The 23,855-nt window shown below is 42.6% G+C and overlaps 1 protein-coding gene across 1 annotated transcript; it reads right to left on the bottom strand.

Moving 5' to 3' along the window:
- Positions 1–1,320: 1,320 nt before the first annotated feature.
- Positions 1,321–22,987, bottom strand: LOC138592182 (neuroligin-4, X-linked-like). The gene is made up of 9 exons (XM_069662872.1): positions 22,943–22,987; positions 20,783–21,717; positions 19,994–20,146; positions 14,704–14,889; positions 13,711–14,161; positions 12,951–13,164; positions 12,407–12,531; positions 7,120–7,729; positions 1,321–4,155 (listed from the first exon to the last, which is right to left on the bottom strand). The coding sequence occupies exons 2-9, from the start codon at positions 21,231–21,233 to the stop codon at positions 3,748–3,750; spliced, it is 2,598 nt and encodes an 865-aa protein (XP_069518973.1). The 5' UTR covers positions 21,234–21,717; positions 22,943–22,987; the 3' UTR covers positions 1,321–3,747.
- Positions 22,988–23,855: the final 868 nt, after the last annotated feature.

Below are 23,855 nucleotides of genomic sequence, written 5' to 3'. Positions count from 1 at the left end.
TTCCACTCCTCACCATCTGGACACGTCTCAGTGCACACATCATTTCTGGGCTGCACTTAGCAGAGAGACTTCTCCACCTCCATAATTTATCCTTTTAAAAAAACCTTAATCAAGTTGCCACCATTCAAGAAAAAGATGTTCAAAAAGATGTTCAACTAAACTGTCGGAAAATGTGTTCCTGTTTCCAAGTGAGTTCTGATTAAGTAAAAAGTAATCCACCGTGTTGCCAGCAGTCCTTAAAATCTCAAATTGAACCGCCAATGTACAAGTGATTTATCAGGCCTTCGCACCGACACTCGTCTCTCTCTGCACCAGTTGACGGAAAACAAAAAAAAACACCTGGTCATCATGACTTGAACTCTTGCTTTCTAATGTGTTGTCTTGCCATAAATCAAATTAACTGCAGTTATATCTAGTTAATGGGATTAGAGTGGGGACACAATGTAGGAGACATCAATCTGTGCTGGAAGTCAGCCATGAATTTGGTTCATTCACATCTCACAGGGTCTCCTTGGCCAGCTGGCAGGGGCTGCTGGTCCCTGATGATTTACAGTAATGTCTTCCGATTTTGCTGCAGTGGCTTCAGTAATTATACAACATATGCATTAAAGAGAAAGGTAAAGATAACCAATATGGAATTATTTTATAAAATTAAAAGAAAAGTTTCTTGCTGAGAGTTGAAGAGAAGATTGATAAAACTATCATGTCTGTACAAATTCAGCTAGCTGCCAATTAGCTAAACCTTAGCACAGCAGTTAGCTTGCTGTGTTTAAAGATAAAGTAGTTTGCCCCAGTGCACCTCTAAATATTCAGAAACATGTTTTATCAAAATATACAAAGCTAAGGCTTAAAAATGACGAGCTTTTGAGGCTAAATTCTGAGAAAGATGCAGTGACTTCCTCATGTTGGCTGCTAAATAGCTTAGCACATGACTTCATATATCACCACATGATTATTTCTGTATAGGCCTAAATAAAACACAATATAATAATTGGTTTGGTCTTAAGTAGCTGGGAGGTAGCACTTGTTAGCTTTAGAGAGCCAGGCTTGCTACTTTCCCCCTGCTTAGCCTATAGTGTTTAAGCTAATTTAAGCTAACCGTCTCCTAGCTAAAGCTTCATAATCATCTGTCTGAATGAGGGAGGTTCTCTCTCATCTATCTCTTTACAAGAAAGCAAATATGTATCTCCCAAAATGTCAAACTATTTCTTTGAACATCACAATAAATCTTCCAATGGAAAAAACAAAGTCCAAGTTAAAACAAATGAAGGAACAACACAACTATAAATATTCAGAATTGAGACATACAAGACATTTAAATTGCTCATAAATTGTAAAATACTGATATTTTTATTTTTCAAAAATGCAGCAGAAATGTTTTATGCTTGACACAATCCAGCCATCCGCTGAGTCAATAAACCCATATGAAAAAAATATTCAGTCAATCAAACATCCATTAAATGTTGTTTTTATATCATTTTGTAAAAGTTCTTTGCTTGCCATCCACAAATTTTTCGGCTTTCATTTTTCATGTATTCTGTTGACATTAAAACTAAAATCTCTCATGAAGAAGTTACTTAGGATGAGAGGAGGTTAAATAGGCCTCACTGTGACAAAGCTGCATGTAGTCACACAGATGAGGCTGGGAGGGTAGGAGAGGGGTGGAGGGGACAGGTACGGGTAGAAAGGGGAGCGGGAATAGAGGGTGAAACAGGAAATTACAATTACAGGGATACGGCCTTTGGTTGAGTGACAGCTTCAAATCTTAGGTTTGAGAGTTGGTTGTTTGGTTGCCAGATAGTAACAGCAGCCAGATAGACAGAATTTGACTATTTTTAGTGGCAGCCATGACAGTACGGCAGCTCTGTCACATGAATTGGTTGAAACAGATTTTATGAATGCTGGGAATCTTATTATGGTGACACATAGCGGTAAAAACTACCGCCGTCAAGCCCTCAGTGTAAGCTGAAAAACGAGTTTGAATAATTAATTTCACATCCTCTAAAGCTTATCATGGCGAGAATTTAAAAACATATTCCTCCAGTTAGTAGTCTGTAAAATACCACACAAAGCTTATTCCCTCTCAAATCGACTCAGGCTAAATTAATCCAATTTGTGTACAATAAATCGACAAACGTCTTAGTTAAAGAGAAAGGGAATGAGATTATGTGTAAAACACCACTTATTTTGATAGATGCCTTTAGAGCGGCGAGGTTTCAGTGAGCGTTAGGTCACGGGGCCCACAGAAAGGTGTGAAACATAAAAGGTCAGACAAACACGGAAAAAAAAACAATCTTGACATTTTTGTAACATGGTGTGACTTGGGAGCACCTGAATCATCACCACCTTTTCCTGTGTGATGACATTAGTTAGTTTATAAGGATTTAAGGGAAAGGCCTTTACGAAGAATTAAAGGGACAAGGGGGGAAAGGAGAACAGGGAAGGTTGAAAGGGTTAAAGGTCATGGTTTTTGGCTGGTGCTCAATCATCAAACCATTATTGCATTATCTACACAGTACTAGCTCATCATCCCATGGTCAAACAAATAGACAGGATGGTGTGAAAATGTCTTATAGTTAACTACTAAACAAGTATCTTGATGTTTACATAGTTAAGAATCATTGAAATGACTGTGCATAGCAAATATAGCCTTTAAATAAAGGTACTGTGTACATACTACAGCGGGTGAGATAGAAAGACAACCAGCCTTGCTTCAGGACATCTATACAATTATATAGTAAATATCTGAAATGAAAGCAATAATGTGGTTAAATAAGTCATGTTTTAATGCAAGAGCAGGTAAATGCTATAAATCATAATATATCATCTGTATCTTTCCATTCTATTTACAAGAGTTGAACACATAGCTGGTTAGAGTGATTCTTCAGACAGTCTGACAACACTTCAGAGGCCCTCTCTTCTTCTGAAGCTAATTTCCGTCTCTTGGCACACTTTCCATTCCTGTGTTTTCCATATCACTTCATCTCACTTCGTCTTCCTAGCCCTCACATCTGATAAATCCCTCCTCAATCTTAATCTCTTTCCCACCATCAGACCAACTTTTCCTTCAGCTACTGTTGTTTGTTTTGATCCCCTTCTTCCTCTCTGTCTGTTTTTACATCCCTCTCGTGCTGAAATTTTGTTATTTTCTCCTCAGCTTAGTTTGATCCTTGGCAGATAGGGCCTTTGATCTTTTAATGGAAAAAATGCTACATTCACATTTCACAGGTTGTTCAAGTTGACATCAGCAGTCTGTGTGTGGTACTTCTTAGCTCAGTTCTGCATCTGCGTCTGCTTCTGCTCCGGCCCAGCACTGCTTCACTGTGCAGCACAGGGACAGTAGGAGATGTAAACTGATCCGTAACTGACCCTTTTTTATTTCGCCACAGCGCGCCTCCTCTTCCTCCTCAGGTGTAGAAAAAGCAGAAGGTTTAATATCCAAAGCAGGAATCGAGACACTTGATGGATGTCTCGGCTCGTCTTGTTCCACGTTATGAGCAAATGATGCATAGAACTGCATCTCCCAGGATCCAGTTTGTCTTCAGTTCCCCGACATGCAACACACAGCTGTCTGTCTCTTCATCCTGTTACTGAAAATGTCTCTCTCTCTCTCCGTCTGTAACAATCCTGCAGGGTAATTAGTAGAGGTATTTAAGTCCTTTGTTTTATGTGTGTGTGGTGTGTATGTGTTTTACTATGTGTGTATGTGTGTGTGTGTTGTGATTATGTCTCTGTATCTTGCTGCGGTTATACACGCGTGGTGGAGTGTGTGTGCGTGGAGATGTGTGTGTGTGGCAAATGTGTATTACTATATGGGCTATGATGTGTGTATCCCTGGTGCGGATGCCCCATCCTCATCCCCACAACGGATCCAGGCGTCATGGGGGTCATCGGCGTTGCCGGGGTAACAGGGTGCGACCCAGGGGTCACAGGCAGTGATCCCGGGGTCAGAGAGGTCATGAGGGGGACGTCGTCAGGTGAGCGGCGCAGGGTGAGAGTGTAATCAGGCGGGCAGGTGAGGCGCACTGTGTCCAGGGTGCTGTAGATGTCCTGGGTGTCCAGGCCGTCCAGGGCGTCCAGCGTGTCCAGAGTGTGGTGGTGGTGGGCGTTGTTCCTCTCGTCTGCTGACGCAGCATCGCACTCCAGCTGCTTGACCTAAAAGGGTGGATGGATGGAAGACAATGAGGAGTAAAATTTAAGAAAAAGAAACTGAAATCACGCTCAACTCCCAAAAAAGTCATATTTTCAATCATCTAACAAATATTTTCTCAGTTAATCAATGAGTCCTTAAAGACCCGCTCTAGTGAAAATCAAGTGTTTAATCTGTGGTGTTTCTCATGTGCTACAAGACATGCGTTTTCAGAGACGCCTAACGAGCCAATCCCGTTAATGGACGGGGTGATGCTATGCATATCATTATGTGCAACCTATGGCAACCACTTTGGCGATGCGTGAGCCAGCTGTAACAGTCATCGTAATTTTTGCAAACTCACTAGTGGCTACTAAGGTTAACGTTACTGCTACTAATTACTACATTTCAACAAGCTGACACTAAATGATGTCAGAGACGTGTTTTGTTTCGTGACGGAGGGGCCGGTTGGAAATGTGCATAGTGGGCGGGGACTATGCAGATTCGGGAGTTTTTAATGAGGGAGAAGGAGGCGATTTCTTGGGAGGATTTTTACAAGATAATTAAACGTATTTTGCCGAAAATTATTCTCATTAAAAAAAAATTGTTGCTGATTTATTTCCAGTCACTTGACTAATCAAATAAGGAACTTATTGTTTCGGTTAAACCAGGTTCCAATTGAAAAACTGTGCAGCTGTTATATATCTATCGGACAAAACATCTGTGAAATAACAACTACGAGCTCATTATGTTTGTACTGTAATACCATTTAGCATAAGTCATGTGAAATAATCACAATCAACTGAAAAAGTCTAAAGTCAACTGGCAACAACTCAACAACAATCTGTGTCTAAGTGTCACCTGTCGATCACCCAAACTACTCCACAAATATAGCTCTCTGTAAGCTTTAATTTCATCAAGAGGAACACTAATATTGAAATCCCAACATGACATATTTAAATGAGTAAAATTATCTACAAAGAGTCAGAATTCCCGCGGTAAGTCGGGGTTTACTACTGTCAGATCTGTTTGAGAGAGACGGCATCTGGCAGTGAAACCAGCCAAAGCTTCAAACCAAATACAGTCTAAATGAAATTAAAAGTAGATCACCCCTAATTCTCATCATCATTTAAAGCACATCGTTTTGACTAAGTGCGACATCCTCTGCTAGGCTTTAGTTTTCCCTATTCAGAAATATGTATTACACAAGAATAGAGTACACCACAATAATTAATGCTACTAAGAAAAGACTGTGCTTGATGTTTGCTTGTCACACCAGATCAACCATTGGTGTGCAAAATGGCACATAACACCACATGAGAAGAAGTGACATTTAAAATAAATAAAACAGCATTACAAAAGCAGCTGCACTGTTGAGCTACATTACTGCAGTTCAGTTTCCAATTAAGAGGATTTGTCAGCTACAAAAGAGATCTGACATTTAGCAGTCACTGTGGGAGATTTCAGAGCAGCTAAAAGAGCTCAAAAGAGGCCAAATAGTCAGCAGATGAATTGGAGGCAATTGGAGGCAATTCAGGCAATTGGACACAGCTCACACACGCACATGCATCAAAACACAGAGGCAGACACACACATTCTCACGCTCATAATGTCTGCTGATGACAGGCTGTGTTGAACAGATGTGCTCTAAAGGAAACTTCACTGCGGTTCAAACATTCTCAACTGGCTTTAGTTTTCTTAAGCTTACTATACGTGTTGCTATCATTTAATATCATTTTAATTTATGTAACTGCAGAATCAGACAGACACTATACACGAGGCACACACATGCTAAGAATTACACAAAAACCAAGCAACAACCTCCGGGGCTTTGAGATTAGGCCAATGAGGAAGTGCCAAAAACTTCAGTTTCTCCAGTGGCCACTTGAGGCTGGCTCCAAAAGTGAGTCAATCCCCATTAGGCCCCATATTAAAATACCAAACCTTAAAGCAGAATTAAACATGTTTACAGCCTGGTACAAAAAACGTTTTGGTCTCTATAGCTAATTTCTCTTTGTCTCTGTAGAGAGGGTGAATTTCAGTAGTACTCACCCAATTAAGTTATGTTAAAGACCCCCTCCTAACTCTGTAAACATCTCCATGTGGTGTTTCTCATGTGCTACAAGACATCTCAGGGACAACATAAACAGTCATCTCCATGGCTGGGCCTGTCTGCTTTTAAACTGCAGTGTACCAAGGACAGGCTGAACAACACGTTTTCAGATTGGCAGGTTTGACACATCACAAACCTAAGGAGCCAATCCCGTTAATGGACGGGGTGATGCTATGCATATCATTATGTGCAACCTATGGCAACCATTTCTGGGATGCGCGAGTCAGCTGTTATCATCGGAATTTTTGCAACTACCTGACAACTACCGTTAATGTTACTACATTAATAAAATTACTAAATTTCAAGCTAAGTTTCAACAAGTTGCCACTAAACGATAGCAGAGACGTGTTTTGTTTTCGCGGCAGAGGGGCCGGGCGTAAATTTGAATAGTGGGCGGGGTCTATGTAGATTCAAGAATTTTTAATGAGGGAGAAGGAGGAGATGCCTTGGGAGGATTTTTACAAGGTAATTAAACGTATTTTGCAGAAAAAAACATATCAGACACGATTTATTCTTTCAAGAAGGCATTTTATATGTCTCAAAACATGACTGGAGCTGGTCTTTAATGCTTAAAATATGAGTGACGTGTGCTTTTAGGGATTATTTTCCTTCAAATATCAGACAAATAATTTTGCCTGCTGTGCGGTTTATTGTACTAACAGACCACCCAAGAAGGCTGCTCCAGCTTTTCAGGTATTATTGATATGTACTAATGAACAGGTATGCTGCACTTGCCACACTTATTGGCTTGTTCAGAATTTACAATACATTTATACATTTGTAGCAGCCAATGCTTGGGAATCAAGACTCTTCAAAAGACAATTGACAAAACCAAAAGTGATGTCACGTTAGCGGAGTTTTGAAAAACATGACTTACCTGTAATGACATCAGCCCCTCCCCCTGCAAGTGGGCGGCAACATCCGCAGCTGTGATGTCTCGTCTCGGTGGAGGAAGAGGACGTGGCCGACGATGCTCCAGGCGCCTCTTGTCCTTTTTGTACAGCAGAGCGGCGAATGCAAGGATGTTAAGAAACAACAGTGACGCTCCCACCGCAATCGTCACTGAGAGTTCGGTTGAGTAGTCCTCATTCGGTACACGGACCCCCTCTTCCCCCCCACCCTGGCCTAAAGCAGCCTCCGGCGGCTGTGGAGTGCCTCCTTGTGACCCTGGATGGCGTGTGCTGCTTGGCGGCCAACCTTTTGCTAGTCGCTTGGTGTATGAGTAAGGAGTGTCATCCTGGGGAGAGGGACTATGTGTGAATGATGACACTGATTGGAGGAGCTCGTTGACATGATGCAGGTGAGGGACCAACTGGAGCCAGAAGGAGATTTTGGTGGCACGGTAGTGGTCTCTGACACGCGGCTTCAGGCCGATGTGGAGGTACAGCTGCTCTTTAGGTGTGTACTTAGACCAGGCCACTTCTTCAAATCGGTTAGGCTTAGTGTGGATGAACTTGGTATCTTGAGGAACCGGCTGGTTTGGGTCACTGGGAAGAGTGAAACACAGTGAGTTATTTATTCACATCTAGGTGGGCTGCGTGTGGTTGTGGTGGTTATGTAAGGTTTCAGTTTTTTTTATAATTTATAGAAAGCAAAAAGGAGGGATTAATTATTTGTGTTTGGCAAGACATTGCTTTTTATGCCCTCAGAACATGTTGTACTACAAATAGCTGTGATCAAACAATAAAAGAAACACAGGGAGAAAAAAAAGAACATAAAAATATATATATAAAAAAACAGTTTTGGAGTAAATCACAGCATCTCTGAGCACCTTGACAGCTTAAAACACTCACACATGATATACAAAGGACTAAATAAACTGCGAAGAAAGGCAGGGTGTCCCCACACATATTTACATTCAAGGATCATATTTAAAACACAAACTCTGCCATGAAGTGGCTGTGTCTGTGTCATCTGTTGCTCGAGCTGGCTTGTATGTAACTATTAGACTGGAAGATACTCAAACAATTTGAGACAGACACGTACAGGTTTGTAAGGCCTGCTGCTCTTTGCTTGCTTTGGTCAAACACCTCTGATGAAACCGTGTTAGTACAGCCAGCCAGCACATTTTTTCCCATCAGCGTTGAAATGTGTTTGTACAGCAGATAAAGGTCACCGGGCCTCCATCATATGTTGAGAAACTCAACGCTTGCCCCGGTGTTATATTTCACAAATAGATTGTCTTTTGATGGCCTTAATAACCTTACCCATAACATTGCGTGGTTACTGTTGACAGTCTCTTTTTGACTGCTAGATAAAAACTGGCTTCAGGGCATCAATGATGACTGAACTGCTCTCCTATGAAAGACAGCTGATTGAATCATTAGACCAGAATGAAATTATTTCAGTGTAATCAACGTTATCCTGATTTTCCATCCACACTGTGCTCTCTGCCTACACTACTGCTCACAACGCTGCTGAAACATTTCTCAGCTGCCTACGTCCTCCGAGGAGTGAGTTCTCCCTCATGCAGGCCAAGAGTTTCACCAGCGCTGGCACACATCTCTCTAATCAATATCAACAGAAGACAATCCAGTGGCAAAAAAAAAAATTAAAGGAAAAACAAGTTTTACTTTCCTGTAAACATAGCCCAAAGGGGATTTAGTTGCAGATCATTGATTTGTGTCCAGTTTATATGCCTCAGTAAATGCACCCAAACTCCTGCAGATTGAACAATGTGTGGATATTTGCCCCTCTGGCAAACATTAAACTGTCAGGGATCTTCATTGGAGTTAAATGTGTGTTGTGGTATCGTGAAAATCTCCTGAAATATCACTCCTCTGACATATACGGACAGGCGTATATTTGTTGATTTATCCGTTTATTTCTGCCGACAGCGAAAATGATGTAAATGAAACAGCAGCTCATCTAAACAGACTTGCCAGTTACACGCTATGTGCTCACTTGTCAATCAACACCTTATGAAGAGCACAAAAAAGCAGCGAGCGTAAAGACCTACCGGCACGCAAACACACAGAGCAGCTGAGGATTTACACGCCCACACTGAGGCTTACAAAACATACATCAGGGAGAATCATATCCTCCCCGATAAATTGAGCTGTCGCAGAGTTCCATCACCATCTGAGGCACTCTCAACCAAGTGAAATCTTTCCTCGGAGAAAGGTCCCCTCTGATAATCGAAGGGAACACGGAAATGTTCTCATCCCTCCTCGGTGAGTTTCCTCTGCAGGCTGTCTCTATTCATGACAACTGTACGTGGTGTGAATTATTATAAAACTCACCAGTTTAAGTAATGTGAAGGCTTAAAGTTATGAATAATTACGGACAAGGTCACTGTGAGAGACAGGTTGGTGCTGCTAGCTGTCTGTTAGGTGTCACCTTAGCTAATTCAGTCACTGAACTTGACCTGTTGGCCGGGTTTGAGTGATGCCTTTTAGGGATTTTTTATTCAAAAATCACAAATAATATGGTGTGGTTTATGGGACTACCTGGGCGTCCAACATGTCTGTGGTCAAGCACTTTCTGTGACTGTAATTCAAGTATTATCTTTATCTCTTATGTTTTAGCACCTATTAAGAGGTATACTTCGCTCGCTAAACCTAGCTTGTTAGCTTGTTCAGTGTTTGTCATACATTAGTTTAAAGTGGCTGCCCTTGCATGGGGAATCAGAATGTTGTTGGCATTTCCCAGCAGAGAAGACAGCAGGCCTTAGAGATGAGGAAACGGGTTATTTGAAGTTATCTGGCAGGTATTGTTCAACCGCTGCTTTCTCACCAGAGGTTCGGCTAGCAAGCGGCGAGTCCGCTACGTTTCACAAGCTCTGTTAGCTTTTTTAGCCTGATAAATAAACAGCCCTGGTCAGCAGCTACCACCACAAAACTAATCTAATTCTGTGGGAAACATGATAGTAAACTAGCTCATTCATCAGCTAAAAAATTTGCCACAGATGTAGACTAGCTTAGCTTTGATATCTCGGCATATGCTAACCCCTCACCCCTCACGTCAAAATAACTTCAGGCCCCAGAAAACCAATATGGCTGCCACCAGTAAGATAACTTTAAAACAGCAGTCGACAAACCAATAATAGACATTATAGTGGCTTTGTCCATTATTTCATACAACAGGGTCTACTCTGAGTTGCCTTTGGACTGCTCAAGCTAATAGGAAATGCTAATTGTTAGCACTTACATCCACCAGCAATGCTAAGCACTAGGGCAAATATTTAAAGCAAATAGACATATCCCAGCCTGCCATGTAAACAGTGGAATATTATGAGACTAAAAGACATTTATTAGGTTCAGAACTGTCACTGTATTTTATCCCTTTTACGGTCGCTTTTCAGAGGCCTGGTGCCGGACAGTATGTCTAACTCGAGGCTTCAAAACAACAGTCGACAAAGATACTGGGTGATGTCACAGTGGCTGTGTTTATTATTTATTTACCTGTCTAGGCAACTGCTAACTTGAGCTATGTGATTGCTTGCACCCATGTTTTAGACCGTTTTTCTACTGCTACGCTCAAATTTGTGAGAGCTCTGTCCTAATTCTGGTTGTTGTGAGATAGCGAGGCTCTGTGGTGATTTAGATCAAGGTCTAGACTACAGATGTCTGTGTAAATCTGAGGAGGTCTCAGCGGAGTGAGTCTCGATTGGATTAATTACGGGTAATTACTCACTTCGAGCACTGCAAACAGAGGGTCCATCCTCGACAATTACTTTTATCTTGTATATCATGTCACAGTGGACAGATAAAAGGTACTCTTATCGGGCCGGACTGTCGGGTTTTTTAAGTTTTAATGTGGATCCTTTCTACAACAACTGTAGTTTTCTTTGCTCCTGGCAGATCATTTCACTTTCAATTAATTAATTGGATCTCTAAAAGCCTTTTGAGCCACTGGCAGATGATTTTCATTTTGATTTAACATATTGAATAAGCTCTCTATCTGTAGGACGGTTTTGGCCAAATGAGGGTGCAGAAAGAGAAGGGAAGGGGAGAGGAGACAGGAGAGAAGAAAAGATTTATCAAGCAGTGGCCAATCCTTCATTCTTCTTTAGGGACATTACATTCGCTTTCCTCAAGGACTTTGTCAAGAGCAGAGGTTCTTTAACGTTCTCTGCCGAGGTCCAAAGAAGAAAAGCCTTGTCAGGAAATTGACATGACAGAGAACCTGTGTGCACCGTGTGCCAAATTTAGTCTGCAGTGCTGCTTTCATGATTGTTTCCAAAGCCCTGTCTCCTCGTCAGACATCAGAGGAAAAGAGGAAGGAAAAGACATTATAATAACACATCCTTTGCCTGTGAGCTCATTATTTTTGTTGCTCTGAAGCTCCAGTGTTGTCCTTAAATACATCATTAAATTGAATCTTCAGTCGTTTTTAAACTAACATTTCAAATGACACCTCATAATTCTGAAAAAGATATTTCTACTACTGCTATTGAGAGGTTATTATCTTGACAGCGAGATAGATTGAGGCTAATTTGTCTCCTGCATGCATTTCCTACCAATTTGGCCCAATGCATTTTTCCATAACTGTATTTAACAAATGCAAAACAGCTTAATTTGAACACCATATGTAGGGAATACATTTGCTTAAGTCTGCATAAAATCTCTTCTGGTATGTTTTACTGCCATCTTTCTCTGAGAACACTGCCAGATAACTCCACTCTGTGCCCACTTTACTATCAACAGTCCAACAAGTAAACATGAAGAACATATATCAAGTAGTTTAAAGTGCAGAGGCACTATGTGGTTTGTTTGCCGACACCATACTTGAGTCTTGGCTGTCTTACTTTGAGCTTTGAGCAGGTTTGTTCCTGTAAAATCGATAGTGAGCGGCGCACCGTTACAGCAACACCACACTGTGTTGCCAAAACTTTGTTTCTGCACAGAGTCATAGATAAAAGGATGAAGAACAACTGATTTACTGACAGCTGTGCATTTTATCTAACATTTCGAAATGTGATTGAATAGCCTGACTTTCATTCGCTAACTTGGGCAGTGTCCACGTGTGGGTGGGGATTTGATATTATTAGCAGTAATTAGAAATTGATTTTTGTGTCTAAAAAGGCAGACATAAAGAGAAGAAATCATGCTGAGGCTCTGCTGTGTTTTCTGGATTTTCTCTATATAGCATTGTCAGACAAAACAACAAGATTGCCCTTCTAAAATCAACGCCTCGCATCAGTACACATTTTAGTTGCTCACCCAGTCTTGGCGAAGTTGGTCCAGTAAGTCATGACTACAGCGCTCAGCATCACGTCGTTCTTGGAGAAGTTACAGTTGAACAGATCAGTGGGTCCCACCATGGGCACGCCGAACACATAGGGCACCTACACACACACACACACACGCACAAAGTCACAGACAAATTTAGGATGCTTCACTGTCAAGGCAAACAGATTACATTCATTCTCTTGACAGTAACCGGACCCATAACTGAATTACGTCAAACTCTAACCTCATCCCAGTGGAGACGGAAATAGCCTCATGGGTATTTGCAGTGAACCTAAACTCGGGTCACTAAATTCATCTTCATTTTGACACATTATCTGGCCTAAATCAACACCCACAAATACTAACTACAAATGCATGCACACACACACACACAGTCACTGAGCTGAACACAGGACTACTAAGTGTATCACTTTTCCACAAACATTAGAAATGGCCTGATTTTAGACGCACTTTTTACTGTAAATGTCACAAATGTTGTTGCCGAAAACTATGCATCATGGCGCCAACATCTTACCTCGTCACCATGGGCGGAGTCAGCCCAGGGAGGCGTGGCGTCGCTCTGGCAGTGGTGGTAAAAGGAGTAGAAGTAGGTGGGGGATCCGTACTGAGCGTGGAGGTCAGCTGTGGCGATCGCTGGCGCGACCCATTGGTGGTCTGTGAATAACGCTACCAGGGTCTTCCGCCGCGTTTCCGAATTGTCGCGATCCGCCCAGTCTGTGTACATGAACCTTTAGTGTGTAAAAATAGCCATTGGTTAATCAATTAATATAAAGTCCTTTTTCTGTCAACCAATGTATTAACAATTATTTAATGGTCTTAAAGTATGTCAAAATACATGTGCGTATTCAAACATACAACTACAAGCATGACAGAGCAACGCTAGTTGTTTCCCAGTTTTAGGATAAGCTTAGCGAACTTGCACCTGGCCAAAGCTTCATAATTAACAAGGGGCGACTGTGGCTCAGAGGTAAAGTGGGGCGGCCTCTAATTGGAAGGTTGGCAGTTTGATTCCCACCTCCTCCTGCCTACATGACGAAGTATCCTTAGGCAAGATACTGAACCCCAAATTGCCAAAAGGCATGGCACTGGATTAGCATATGAATGTGTGTGTGAAAGGATAAATGTGACATGTTTGAGTGGTTGTAAGGCTCTCTATTAGTACAGTCCATCTACCATTTAACTAACATGGGAGACATGGGAGAGGTATTAATATTCTCAACTAACTCTCGGAAAAACGGCAGGTACCCAGATCAGACATTCCCAGACTCACTCACCTTATGCTCTCTCTCAGTGTATCGCGGCCCTCTGGGTATCCATACAAGCTATCCACAAAGTCTGACACAGCAAAGTCAAAGTCCTCAGCCGTGACACCGTCCTCTGAGTCCACAATGCCCTCCACAAACTTCACACCCTCGCCCTGGTTAACTCCCAGCATCACGTCGTAGTTCAGAAACTCTCCCTGCTCCATCAGAATCTGGGGGTCATCCGGTATGACATCGCCATCAATCACGGGGGCAAAAGCCGTGTGATACTTGGCCGGCGTTACGTTCTGCTCCACGAGCTCCCGGTAACTCCGGCCCTGGAGGCAGGCGACCAGTTGGGTGCTGTCGTCGATGCCGCAGCCCACCCTCTCGCCGAGCTGCCGGGCGTACTTGCTGGGCTGGTAGTTGACGGCCCAACTGGCTAAAGCGCTGCCGCTCTGGATTATGGCTCTGTGGAACAGGTCTGAGACACACATGAACACACACATGTATGCAAATAAGGGTGTATAATGAAGCCAATACACCGAGGCGCTCGCATGTATACATTTATGGATGCACATGCACCCACACTTGTACGCATGAATGCACAACCATATGATTGCACACTTGGAGGGTTGTGCACACAAACAGAAGCAAAACAAGCAACAAAACACTGAACTCCCAGGGATGCATAATTCACAAGGATGACAGGTCATTGTGAGAGCAGCAGGTTCAAGAAGGAAAGGGTTAAAGGTTTTAAATAATGCAGCTCTTAGTTATATGAGTCAGGCTGTATTATTCAGAGGATAAAAAGGCTTATTCAGGCATTTATACCAGTAAATTAAGTCTGTATCGCTCCACTGGAGAACCTTGAAAGGTTTCATAACCCTAAAGATCATCCACCTTAACCACCATAGGTGCCCAACTGTCTACCTGCCTATTCTCACTGTGTGCAAAGAACCTTCCACATTTCTGCTGCATAATTTAAGCTGAATAAGCAGGGTTGTGTCCATCATTCTTCCTTACCCTCCGAGTAGTGAGACAAGGTGAGCAGGCTGACACACGACGCTCCGGCCCCAGATCCAAACACCGTGACCCTGCTTGGGTCTCCACCGAATGCCGCAATGTTCTCCTTCACCCAGCGCAGGGCCTGAATCTGATCCAGCAAGCCGTAGTTCCCTTTGGCTGCCTGATCACCTGTACTTAGAAACCCTGCAGGCAGACAAGAAAGAGAGACGTTGTTATTACATATGGAAGAACAAAAATGACTTTGGTTTAAGGACTTAATCGAGGCGTAATTGCTGTGGAGAGAATTGAGCAAACTGTGAAAAATCAGTCGATCAAACACTTTTAACAAATAGAACCTCTTCATTTAACAAACACACAAGGAGCTGATTGTTTGGACATCTACACGTCATGATAATCCCACCGTTAAAATCAATTATGCATGAGTTTAGTTTACAATACGTTGAAAAGAAAATGTATGAAAAATGGGATCAAATCAACGAGGAACATCCATATTCATGTGGGTGAATGCACACACAGTAAAAGCACACACACACACGCAGGTACAAAAGCAGCTACTATCCCTTATTCCCTTTTCTGCTGACGTTGTAAAGTAAACACAAAGGATCCTAATGGCTCACTCCACCACTGTATATCTCATTACTGCAGACGCTAATTTCTGTGAACCTCGAGCTGGCCCTGAGCACATAAGAGTATAATGAGCAAAAAGGCAGGGCTGTGAAAGTAATACATTTCATCACTTATGTGCAATTTGCCAGAAATTTCTCTCATGCAAAAAGAACATTTTAGGGATATTTCATTAATGTGACAGTAATAACAGCGTCTGTATGCCTTCATAAATACTATACGATGTGCTTTGGTATTAACATTTGGTTAAATGCTTCTATTTATGTCTATATTATTTATATTTACATACAAATAAAACCCAATTACAGCAGATTAAAATTAGATTAGCTAAAATTGCGCACTGCTTTGCATACATGGACTCACCTAATGCATCCAACTTATGGTGACAATAATGATGATGAGGAGGAAGAAGAGGACACAGCCGCACGTGATGATGGATGATAATGATGGCGGTGATGATGGTCATGAGTTGGTAAAAACGTGGAGGATGGAGATGACAAAAAAGAAACAAAGCTAAATATACAGTTATGTTATGACACTTGTAGCAACTTCATCCCCAAGATTCACCCACCAAGCCCATGCAGATTTATGCCACCTTATAAAATCGAATTAAAGCATTTTAAAGGCAGCATGGGTCGTGTAAATCCTGATCAATATTTTTTGGTTGAATGTTTTAACCTTTTTAACTGACTTCAACTCTACCCCATTCAATTTTCAGAAACATACTCTATCTAATTAAAGGAGGACCTCGCAGCGACCTTCCCTCTGGAAGAGAAACATCTCATACAGTATTGAGGGGCTTTGTGTGCACACATGTTCTGCTAAACGGGCTGAATCTGTATGCAGATAGAAAACAAAATAACTGCACTGAAATATTTATAGAGTAAGTAGCAGCCAAAGTAAGATTGCATCCTTTATCTTGCTCTCTTAAAATGCTGTACATTCTGATTGGTCAATCTGTGTAAGGGATAATGTATAGTGAGCAGGTTGTTATCGGAGCAGTCTTGTCTCACAATGAAGGGGTTCCTCAGCGATAACAACCTGCTCACTACACATTATCCCGCTTATTACACAACTTTTAACTCAGGAAATCAATCATTTGACACCAAATATTGATATTGAAATGATTTTATGAATTTAAAAATGATTATATTTTCGACGTCAAATTTACTGACTTCTTTCAGAGGACTGATATGATTAAAGTTCGGATTGTGTGATTTGAGACGCATCCCTAGCAACGGTCTGTTATTCATAGCAACGGTCTGCTATCGAGAAATAACAGACCTCGGAATGCTGTAATTAACCAATCAGAATCAAGTATTTAACACAGCTGTGGAATAAATACACTTTATCAAATGCATGTTTCCTTTTTAATCCACAAAACCAGGCAGATAAGTGATAATGGACGATGGGTGAAATCATCTTTAACATTGCTAAATAGGCTAAAAAAAACAATATGGTAACATTGTACTATAAGTGTACAAATATATACTACAGAAATGCTTAATTAATGCATAATGATTAGATGGTAAAATTAGGTGGGATATATCATGAATTCACCATAAGTAGACGATCAAGTCACGATGACTTTGTTTGATTACTTCACAGTTCACTGTTCAGATCAATAGTTAAGGAATAATAATGTACAGTTGCTTGCGATATATATAATATATACAATATATAAATTATCCCAGAATAGCTGTATCATGATATTATCGTTATCGTGGGCCAAGTATTGCGTATCGTATCATATCGTGAGCAACCCTGCAATTCCCACTCCTCGTTTCAGGTTAGTTACAGCCTTTTGCAGGTATATAAACATAGTGTCTTGCAGCACGTGCCTTCAGTGCTGAGAAATATCTCAGAGCATTTGGAAAAAACTGATAATTATGCATTAAATCATCATGAGTCATGCATCAGTGCAGGATTACCGGCCTTCTTTAAGTATAGTATTTGTACACTTATGTAAAGTGTTACCACTAATGATGAAAGCTGTATGCGCATCTTATTAACCCGCTGACATATTTTAATTAATGTCTTCATATGAATTACTAATAGAGGGCAATTCCTAATGAGAGTAAGCGTACGAGTTAACCCTCCAAATAGAATGAAATTCAGCTCCTGCATGTGACTTAGCAATCAATATGCAGCTCAGCACTTATGGCCTCAGTGTGGTAAGTAAATGATGCCTTTAAAGCAGCTTTTTAACCCTCCTGTGGCCACGATCAGGCCTCATGATGTTGATGATTACAGCCACAAAAAAAGCCAAAATGCCAGGACTCTAAGATATTCTATTTATTCAGCCTGTGAGCTTTGCATGACGGTCTAAAATTAGAAAACCTCCGGGAATCAGATTTTCCCCGTTCAGAGAGCAATGAGTCAGAGAGTCATGGAGGTAAAAAGGATCAGATTTGAGTCAGTGCTAGTAGTGGAAAAAATTGGCTTCAGGGGATTTATTTCCACTAGGGACACCCATACTGAACATGTTCTCACTCCAAAAAAAGCAAAGCGGCACTCTGGGTAAAAACACAAACTGTTTGTCGTATTTTTGGCTTGTCGTAACACTCAGGAATCCAGATGGTGAATACAATGTAAATGTGAAGGAGCAAGAGTACATGTGTATTTAAAAGAAATAGCTTTTACATGTAATTTTTTTTACCGAAAACATTCATAGATCTGAATCACAAGTCATTCTAGACATTCTGGATGAAGCAATTAATAGCAAATCAGACTTGCAAAAAAGCGATGAATACTGAATGTCATACGAACAAGAAGCAGCTGATGTGAGCCACAAACCACAAAAACAAGCTGTAAAGTTCAGGATGATAATTCAGTCGAAGCATTTCATATGTGTACATTCCTACGTTTTATTACACGGCCGTATTAAATACTTCATTCTGATTGGTAAATTACGGCATTCCGAGGTCCGTTACTTCTCGATAGCAGACTGTTGCTATGAAGAACAGACCGTTGCTAGGGATGCGGCTCAAATCACACAATCCGGAGGACGAATTTTGATCATATCACAGTACGGGTTATGGCGGTGTTTAAAGACGTTGAAAGGAAAAGGAAATGTCAACAGACTCTGACAGTGACGAGACCTGGTGTTGCGCTGATTCCTGCAGTCCTGTTCAACTTGTCTTACTAACTTACTAAGAAGGCCAGAGTTAACCGTTGCTATGGACACAGCATTCACTCACCCTGTCGGGGTTCCAGTCCACTCTAACAACTCGTCACTATACATTATAACTTACATAATAAATGCTTTCTGCATGTCATGTTAAGTATGTGAAATATCAGAATTACAGTATTTCCCAGTTGCTTTGGCTCAATCCTCAAACGCATTTTCACCTCCTTCATTACCAAATGTTTAAGCACTTAACGATTCAGCACAGCTGTCAAAAACAAGATAATTAATGGTCATACATGTCTTTGTGATTAAAATAGCTTATGTCTTACTCTCAGATGGTTGCTTTTAATTCTTTTCTTGTGTAATGTGCAAAATAGTCAATGTAGTCAGTGTTTTTTTTTGGTATTGATAGGTTACATATTTTGGTGCTTTGCATGTACATTTTTAGTCATTTTTTTTCTGTTTACTGTATTGTGAAATATTGTGTGACCATAGCGGGGAAAATACAATTGTGTTCCTCATGTTGCATGCCAATTTAAGTGCTCTTATGTTGACATAAAAACAGTACAGTCTTGGCCTGTTTTCTGTTTAAATTGCCATCAGATGTTGTGCTTTGGCGCTACATAAAGAAAAACTGACTTGACTCTTGTTTTACAAATTGGAACGTGAAACCTCAGACTTTTAAATCCAGCATCTGAGGAGTTTTAACTGGGATACACGACAGCTTTCAGTGAGCTTCAGGAAAACAACAGTCTGGTCGAGAGTCGGCATGCAGCGTCAGTGAAAACACGAAGGACAAGATGAAGAACACACTTCAGCTGTGGCTCTGACAAAACATCTAACTTTTAGGGGAGCTGTGTTTTACACAGTCTCAGAAGAACATGGCATTTCTGTTGCAATGACTTATTCATTAACACATTTCGGAAGTTGGGATTTAAGGTTGTGGGTGAGTTACAGCCTTGTGCGGGTGAAATATGGTGTTTGTTGGCATGTGTGAGCTGCTTTGGGGAATGCATCTACAGTGCTGAGGACATTAGTTTGGAGTAATGTGCCAAAGCAAGAAGAACTGTAAGAGTTGCGTAACAGATGCACAGCTGAGATGACACAGCTAGACACTGCATGATTTATTATAGCTTTGGAAATATATTAGGACATATATAGGGGTTGCACTTGCATATTTGCATATTAAAGACCAGACTTGTTTGAGGTCTGTTCTCTCCGAGCGCCATTCTAGTTTCACTTGAGATTGCTCTCTAGTTACAAGTGTTTGGCGTCTCAAATAAAGAGCTTTATATAGTAGGCATAAACCTTAAAGGTACCAAATGCATGCATCTATCAATATGAAAGCAGAATAATGCAGTGGGATGAAAAATGATTAAATTATGGAAGCATGCGTTAACATGTTAAGGACACAGGGGTCTATTTTAAAATGCAACTACAGCCATACTAAACGCATATACACTCATATTATTACCATAAAGCACTGCAGTGTTGAGCAAATTAGATACAGATATAGGAGATATATTATTTTACCCAGCACTCCGAGGCGATAGTTGAGGGTTATGACAATGACGTTGCCGTAGCTTGCCAGCACGCTGCCATCCATCATGTTCCCCGTGCCTTCTGTGTACGAGCCCCCGTGGACGTAGACCATCACCGGCCGCTGACCCCCCTCCTCGTGGATGTCTGCGGAAAAAGAGAGGAAGGATGGATGATTAGATAGATAGATGGATAGATAGATAGATAGATAGATAGATAGATAGATAGATAGACTTCTTTTCTTCCATATGCTTTGTCTATTCCTAGCGTCATTTCTATGCAGGTGGATATGAATGAGGCTGTGGGAGTGTTCGTGCTTGCCGTTGCGTGTGTGTGTGTGTGTGTGTAGGGTCACATGAATGTGCATGAACCAATATGTATGCATGAGTGAGCCTCTGTCCTTCCCACTTTCCTCCACAAGTAAAGGAGTAACCCCCTCGGCGACTGACGCAGGTGTCTGCATATTAAGTGTTGGTTCAGCCAGGGGCGCGTAAAAGGGGGGGAGGGGGGTGGAACTGGTCTGGGGGGGCATCCATTTTCAAAATAAAAGCGTATTTATTTATTTAACAAGGGTGAGCCTGCGACCTGACAGGATACTTTCATGTTTTAATCATATTTCGCAGCCAAATTACCCTCAAACTCACCTTGCGGTCGCACAAGTAGCATTTTGTTTCTGCTCTGTTTTGACTTCACGCAAAAATGAACATGCAATCCTGATTCTAACCCTGCACGCACATTTATTCACCCTCTCCCCTGAGAGAATCTATGTTTAGGTTCACTCACCGTCCTCTGTGGGCACGTAGATATTGAGGTAGAGACAATCCTCGCTCTGGTGAGTGAGGTACGTGGCCGCTATATCCAGGTTCGCCGTGAGCCAGGACGGCATCATATCTCCAAGCATGCTCCTCTCATCCAGCGACTGCGGGCACACGGGAGCAAACTGTGTCACGTTTCTTATCCCCGGCCAGGGTAGAGGAGGCTCGGGCGGCTGGAAGCGCCGGTCCCCCGTGGGAGGCCTCGCGTAAGGTACTCCCAGGTACTGTATGACGGGCCCCAGGAGGTCTGAGGGCAGCGGGGTCAACATGCCACGGATGCGGCCCTGCGCCGTGGAGATGACGGGCACAGTCTGCTGCGCCGAGGAGGGGTCCGGAGAGAGGGAAAGGGAGAGGCAGAGGGAGAGGAGGAGGGATTGAAACCCCAGAGAGGGAGTTCTCCTGGTCCTCAGCTTGGACATGATGGTGCGTTTAGGGGTAACTGGGAAATGAAGGAAGCGAGGGGAGGAAAATGGGATCAGGAAGGGCGAGGGTTACGGCTTGGTTGACCCTTCAGAGGTATCCAACACTCACACACAGCTGCTGCTCAGTTTGGCCCATAGCACACAAACGACACACAATCCTGGCTCTTAAAAAACAACCTTTCCCTCTTGTGTGTGTGTGTGTTTGTTTGTGTGTTTGATCCTGCGTGTGAGTCAGTGATTCTGTGCCTCTGAGTGTGTAGTGACTCAGTCAGCGAGTCCCTTGAATATGTGTCTGCGTGTGTATGTATGTGTGGAAGTGTTTAAAGCCAGTGTGTATGTCCTGTACTGGCGATTTGAGCGTGTGTGTGTGTGTGCGTGTGTGTGGTGTGTGCGTTAGTCTCTCGTTATGTAAACAGTAGCATCACTGTTCCTCTGTCACTCTCTCCTTCCGGTCACCCCCATAACAAGCCCAAAGTGCCTCCTGGAAAAGAGAAAAAGAGAGGCAGAGAGAAAGAAAAGCGGGGGAGAGGATTTAATTAGTCTTCATTAGAATAATCGCAGTGTAAGATAAATAAAACGTCACACACCAAATTACACATCCCATCAGGAGAATGGGCTGTGCCACCTCGCTGCTGTTCACGTTAAAAATAGATATGAGAGCGATAGATAGGGCAAACGAGATGTTGTCCGCTCAGCTTAACTCTGTGTCAGACTGTCAGGGCTGCTGTGTCAGACACACAAATGGCTTGTGTGTGCGTCTCTGTGTGTGTGTATGTGTGTCCTGTATGAGCTGCAGACATATGTCACATCCTCACTACACAGTTTCACATGATCACAGGACCCGGTAAGGGTGGGTGGAGTGGGGGTGGTTGAGAGTCACGTCACACGCTTAATTAAACCCTGGATACACCGTGGGGCTCCTGACCTGCATGTAGCATAAGGTAGGAAGCCTGTGACACGCACGCACACACACACACACATACACACACTTTGTTCTTCATTATCTCTTACCCTCCAATAAAACACACACACACACACACAGCTTTTTCTCTCCTCCAAAGATGACTTTCTTGATCTCTACATGCTTACACACACTCTCTCACACACACAGCTGCTCCCCAGTCGACACCGCTATCTCTCTCTAAGGGCCTTAGGGCAGAATATTAACACATACACACGCGCGCGCGCGCGCGCAGAGAGAGCAACATTAATTTCCGTGTTAGCACGCGCACACATCCAACAAACCCATATACCCGCACTAAGATATTAAAAGTGAAGAATTGATCAGCGCTATCGCTCCTCCCGTGTTAGACTGTATTGGTGTCGGCTGTCCAAGGTGCTAGTTAACATTCCAGTGGTGATCACACACACGCTGATGAATAACGCTCCATTTATCAAGGCAAACCCGCCTGCCAGCCCTCCCCTTTTATATTTTCATACAGAAAGGACAAGATAAAAGCTGCTCTGTGTGCTTATTAGAGGAAAAACAGGAGGGGGGAGCAAAAAATAAAAGAGCAAGTGTAGAAAAAAACGCTTGTGAGTTAGAATACGCTGTCTGAAGCTGACTACGGCAAAACACACACACACACACACACACACACACACACACACTGAATTGCAAAGCCTCAACCTGCAACCTCGCTGCAGAGAGGGGGGAAAAAATCAAATGACAAAATGCAGGATAAATAGTCTTTAGCCTACCGTACCAAGCCAGGGCGAGAGGTGTGAAATCCCGCGAAGCATGTTCCCGTTCCCGTCCACCGCAATATTCGCCTCGTGTTTTCGCTGCTGCAGCTTATCCGACGTGCCCGGGATGGGATATTGGGAGATATTCCTCTGCTGCTGCTGCTGCTGGTGGTGGTGGCGTTGGTACGTCTCCTGGGTGAGAATAACCCCCAAAAAAAGAAACAAGAGGAAAAAAACAAAACAAGCCCCGAGCCTTCAGTCCGAGAAAGAGCAGAAAAAGAGACGTTTTGGCTGTAGTAAAAATGTAAGTGTTTCTCCGAGGAATGCCAGGCCCAGGACGTTCAAATAATCAATCTCCCTCTCTTCCTTTCTTTCTCCTCCCTCCCCCATCTCTCTCTCTCTCGCGCGCAGCCTCTCTCTCCCTTTCCCTGTGTCTCTTTCTCTCCCTTTCTCTCCCTAGATGCGATTGGACAGTGTGGCAGGCAGCAGCTACTGATCCAATGATACGCACCTAGCTCCTGTGAGGAAGCGCAGACTGGAGGGAAGAAGGGAATGGAGGAGAGGAAAGGAGAGAAGAGGGCCGACCTGTGCAGGGGAACACACACACACACACACAGGAGCACACATTAGTGCATAAACACACATGGCTCCACACACACCTGTAGAAGGTCCCACTACACTTAAAAAAACATATATGCACAGTCCAATTAAACACATGGAAAACGCTGACTGCATCCTCTCACACAAACACATGCTTTGCACACCAACACACACCTTCGCACATTAACAAATGGTGCGGGGTAGCAGTGACCTCTTCAGGACCGGAACAGGAGATTTTGTTGCCATTCTTCAGCGCTGCCTGCCAGCAGCCTTTCTCCCTCAGGCCCAGCATTTGTGTGAGTGTGTGTGTGCGTGCATGTGTGTATGGTAATG

The sequence above is a fragment of the Semicossyphus pulcher genome, unplaced genomic scaffold (assembly GCF_022749685.1).
Source record: "Semicossyphus pulcher isolate SPU_LCO1_2020_fin unplaced genomic scaffold, fSemPul1.0.p SCAF_15, whole genome shotgun sequence".
Classification (NCBI taxonomy): domain Eukaryota; kingdom Metazoa; phylum Chordata; class Actinopteri; order Labriformes; family Labridae; genus Semicossyphus; species Semicossyphus pulcher.
The sequence above is the reverse complement of the archived record's forward strand: the minus strand, read 5'-3'. Positions and strand labels throughout refer to the sequence as shown.

What these genes read in the sequence shown, in the direction of transcription:
- LOC138592182 (XM_069662872.1), bottom strand. Translation starts at nt 21,233, where the DNA reads ATGTCCAAGCTGAGGACCAGGAGAACTCCCTCTCTGGGGTTTCAATCC. An exon ending in CTTGTCTCACTACTCGGAGG is followed by an intron (nt 14,162 to 14,703) that starts GTAAGGAAGAAT and finishes TGTGTGTCTCAG; the next exon opens with ACCTGTTCCACAGAGCCATA. An exon ending in ACTCCGCCCATGGTGACGAG is followed by an intron (nt 12,532 to 12,950) that starts GTAAGATGTTGG and finishes GTGTGTGTGTAG; the next exon opens with GTGCCCTATGTGTTCGGCGT.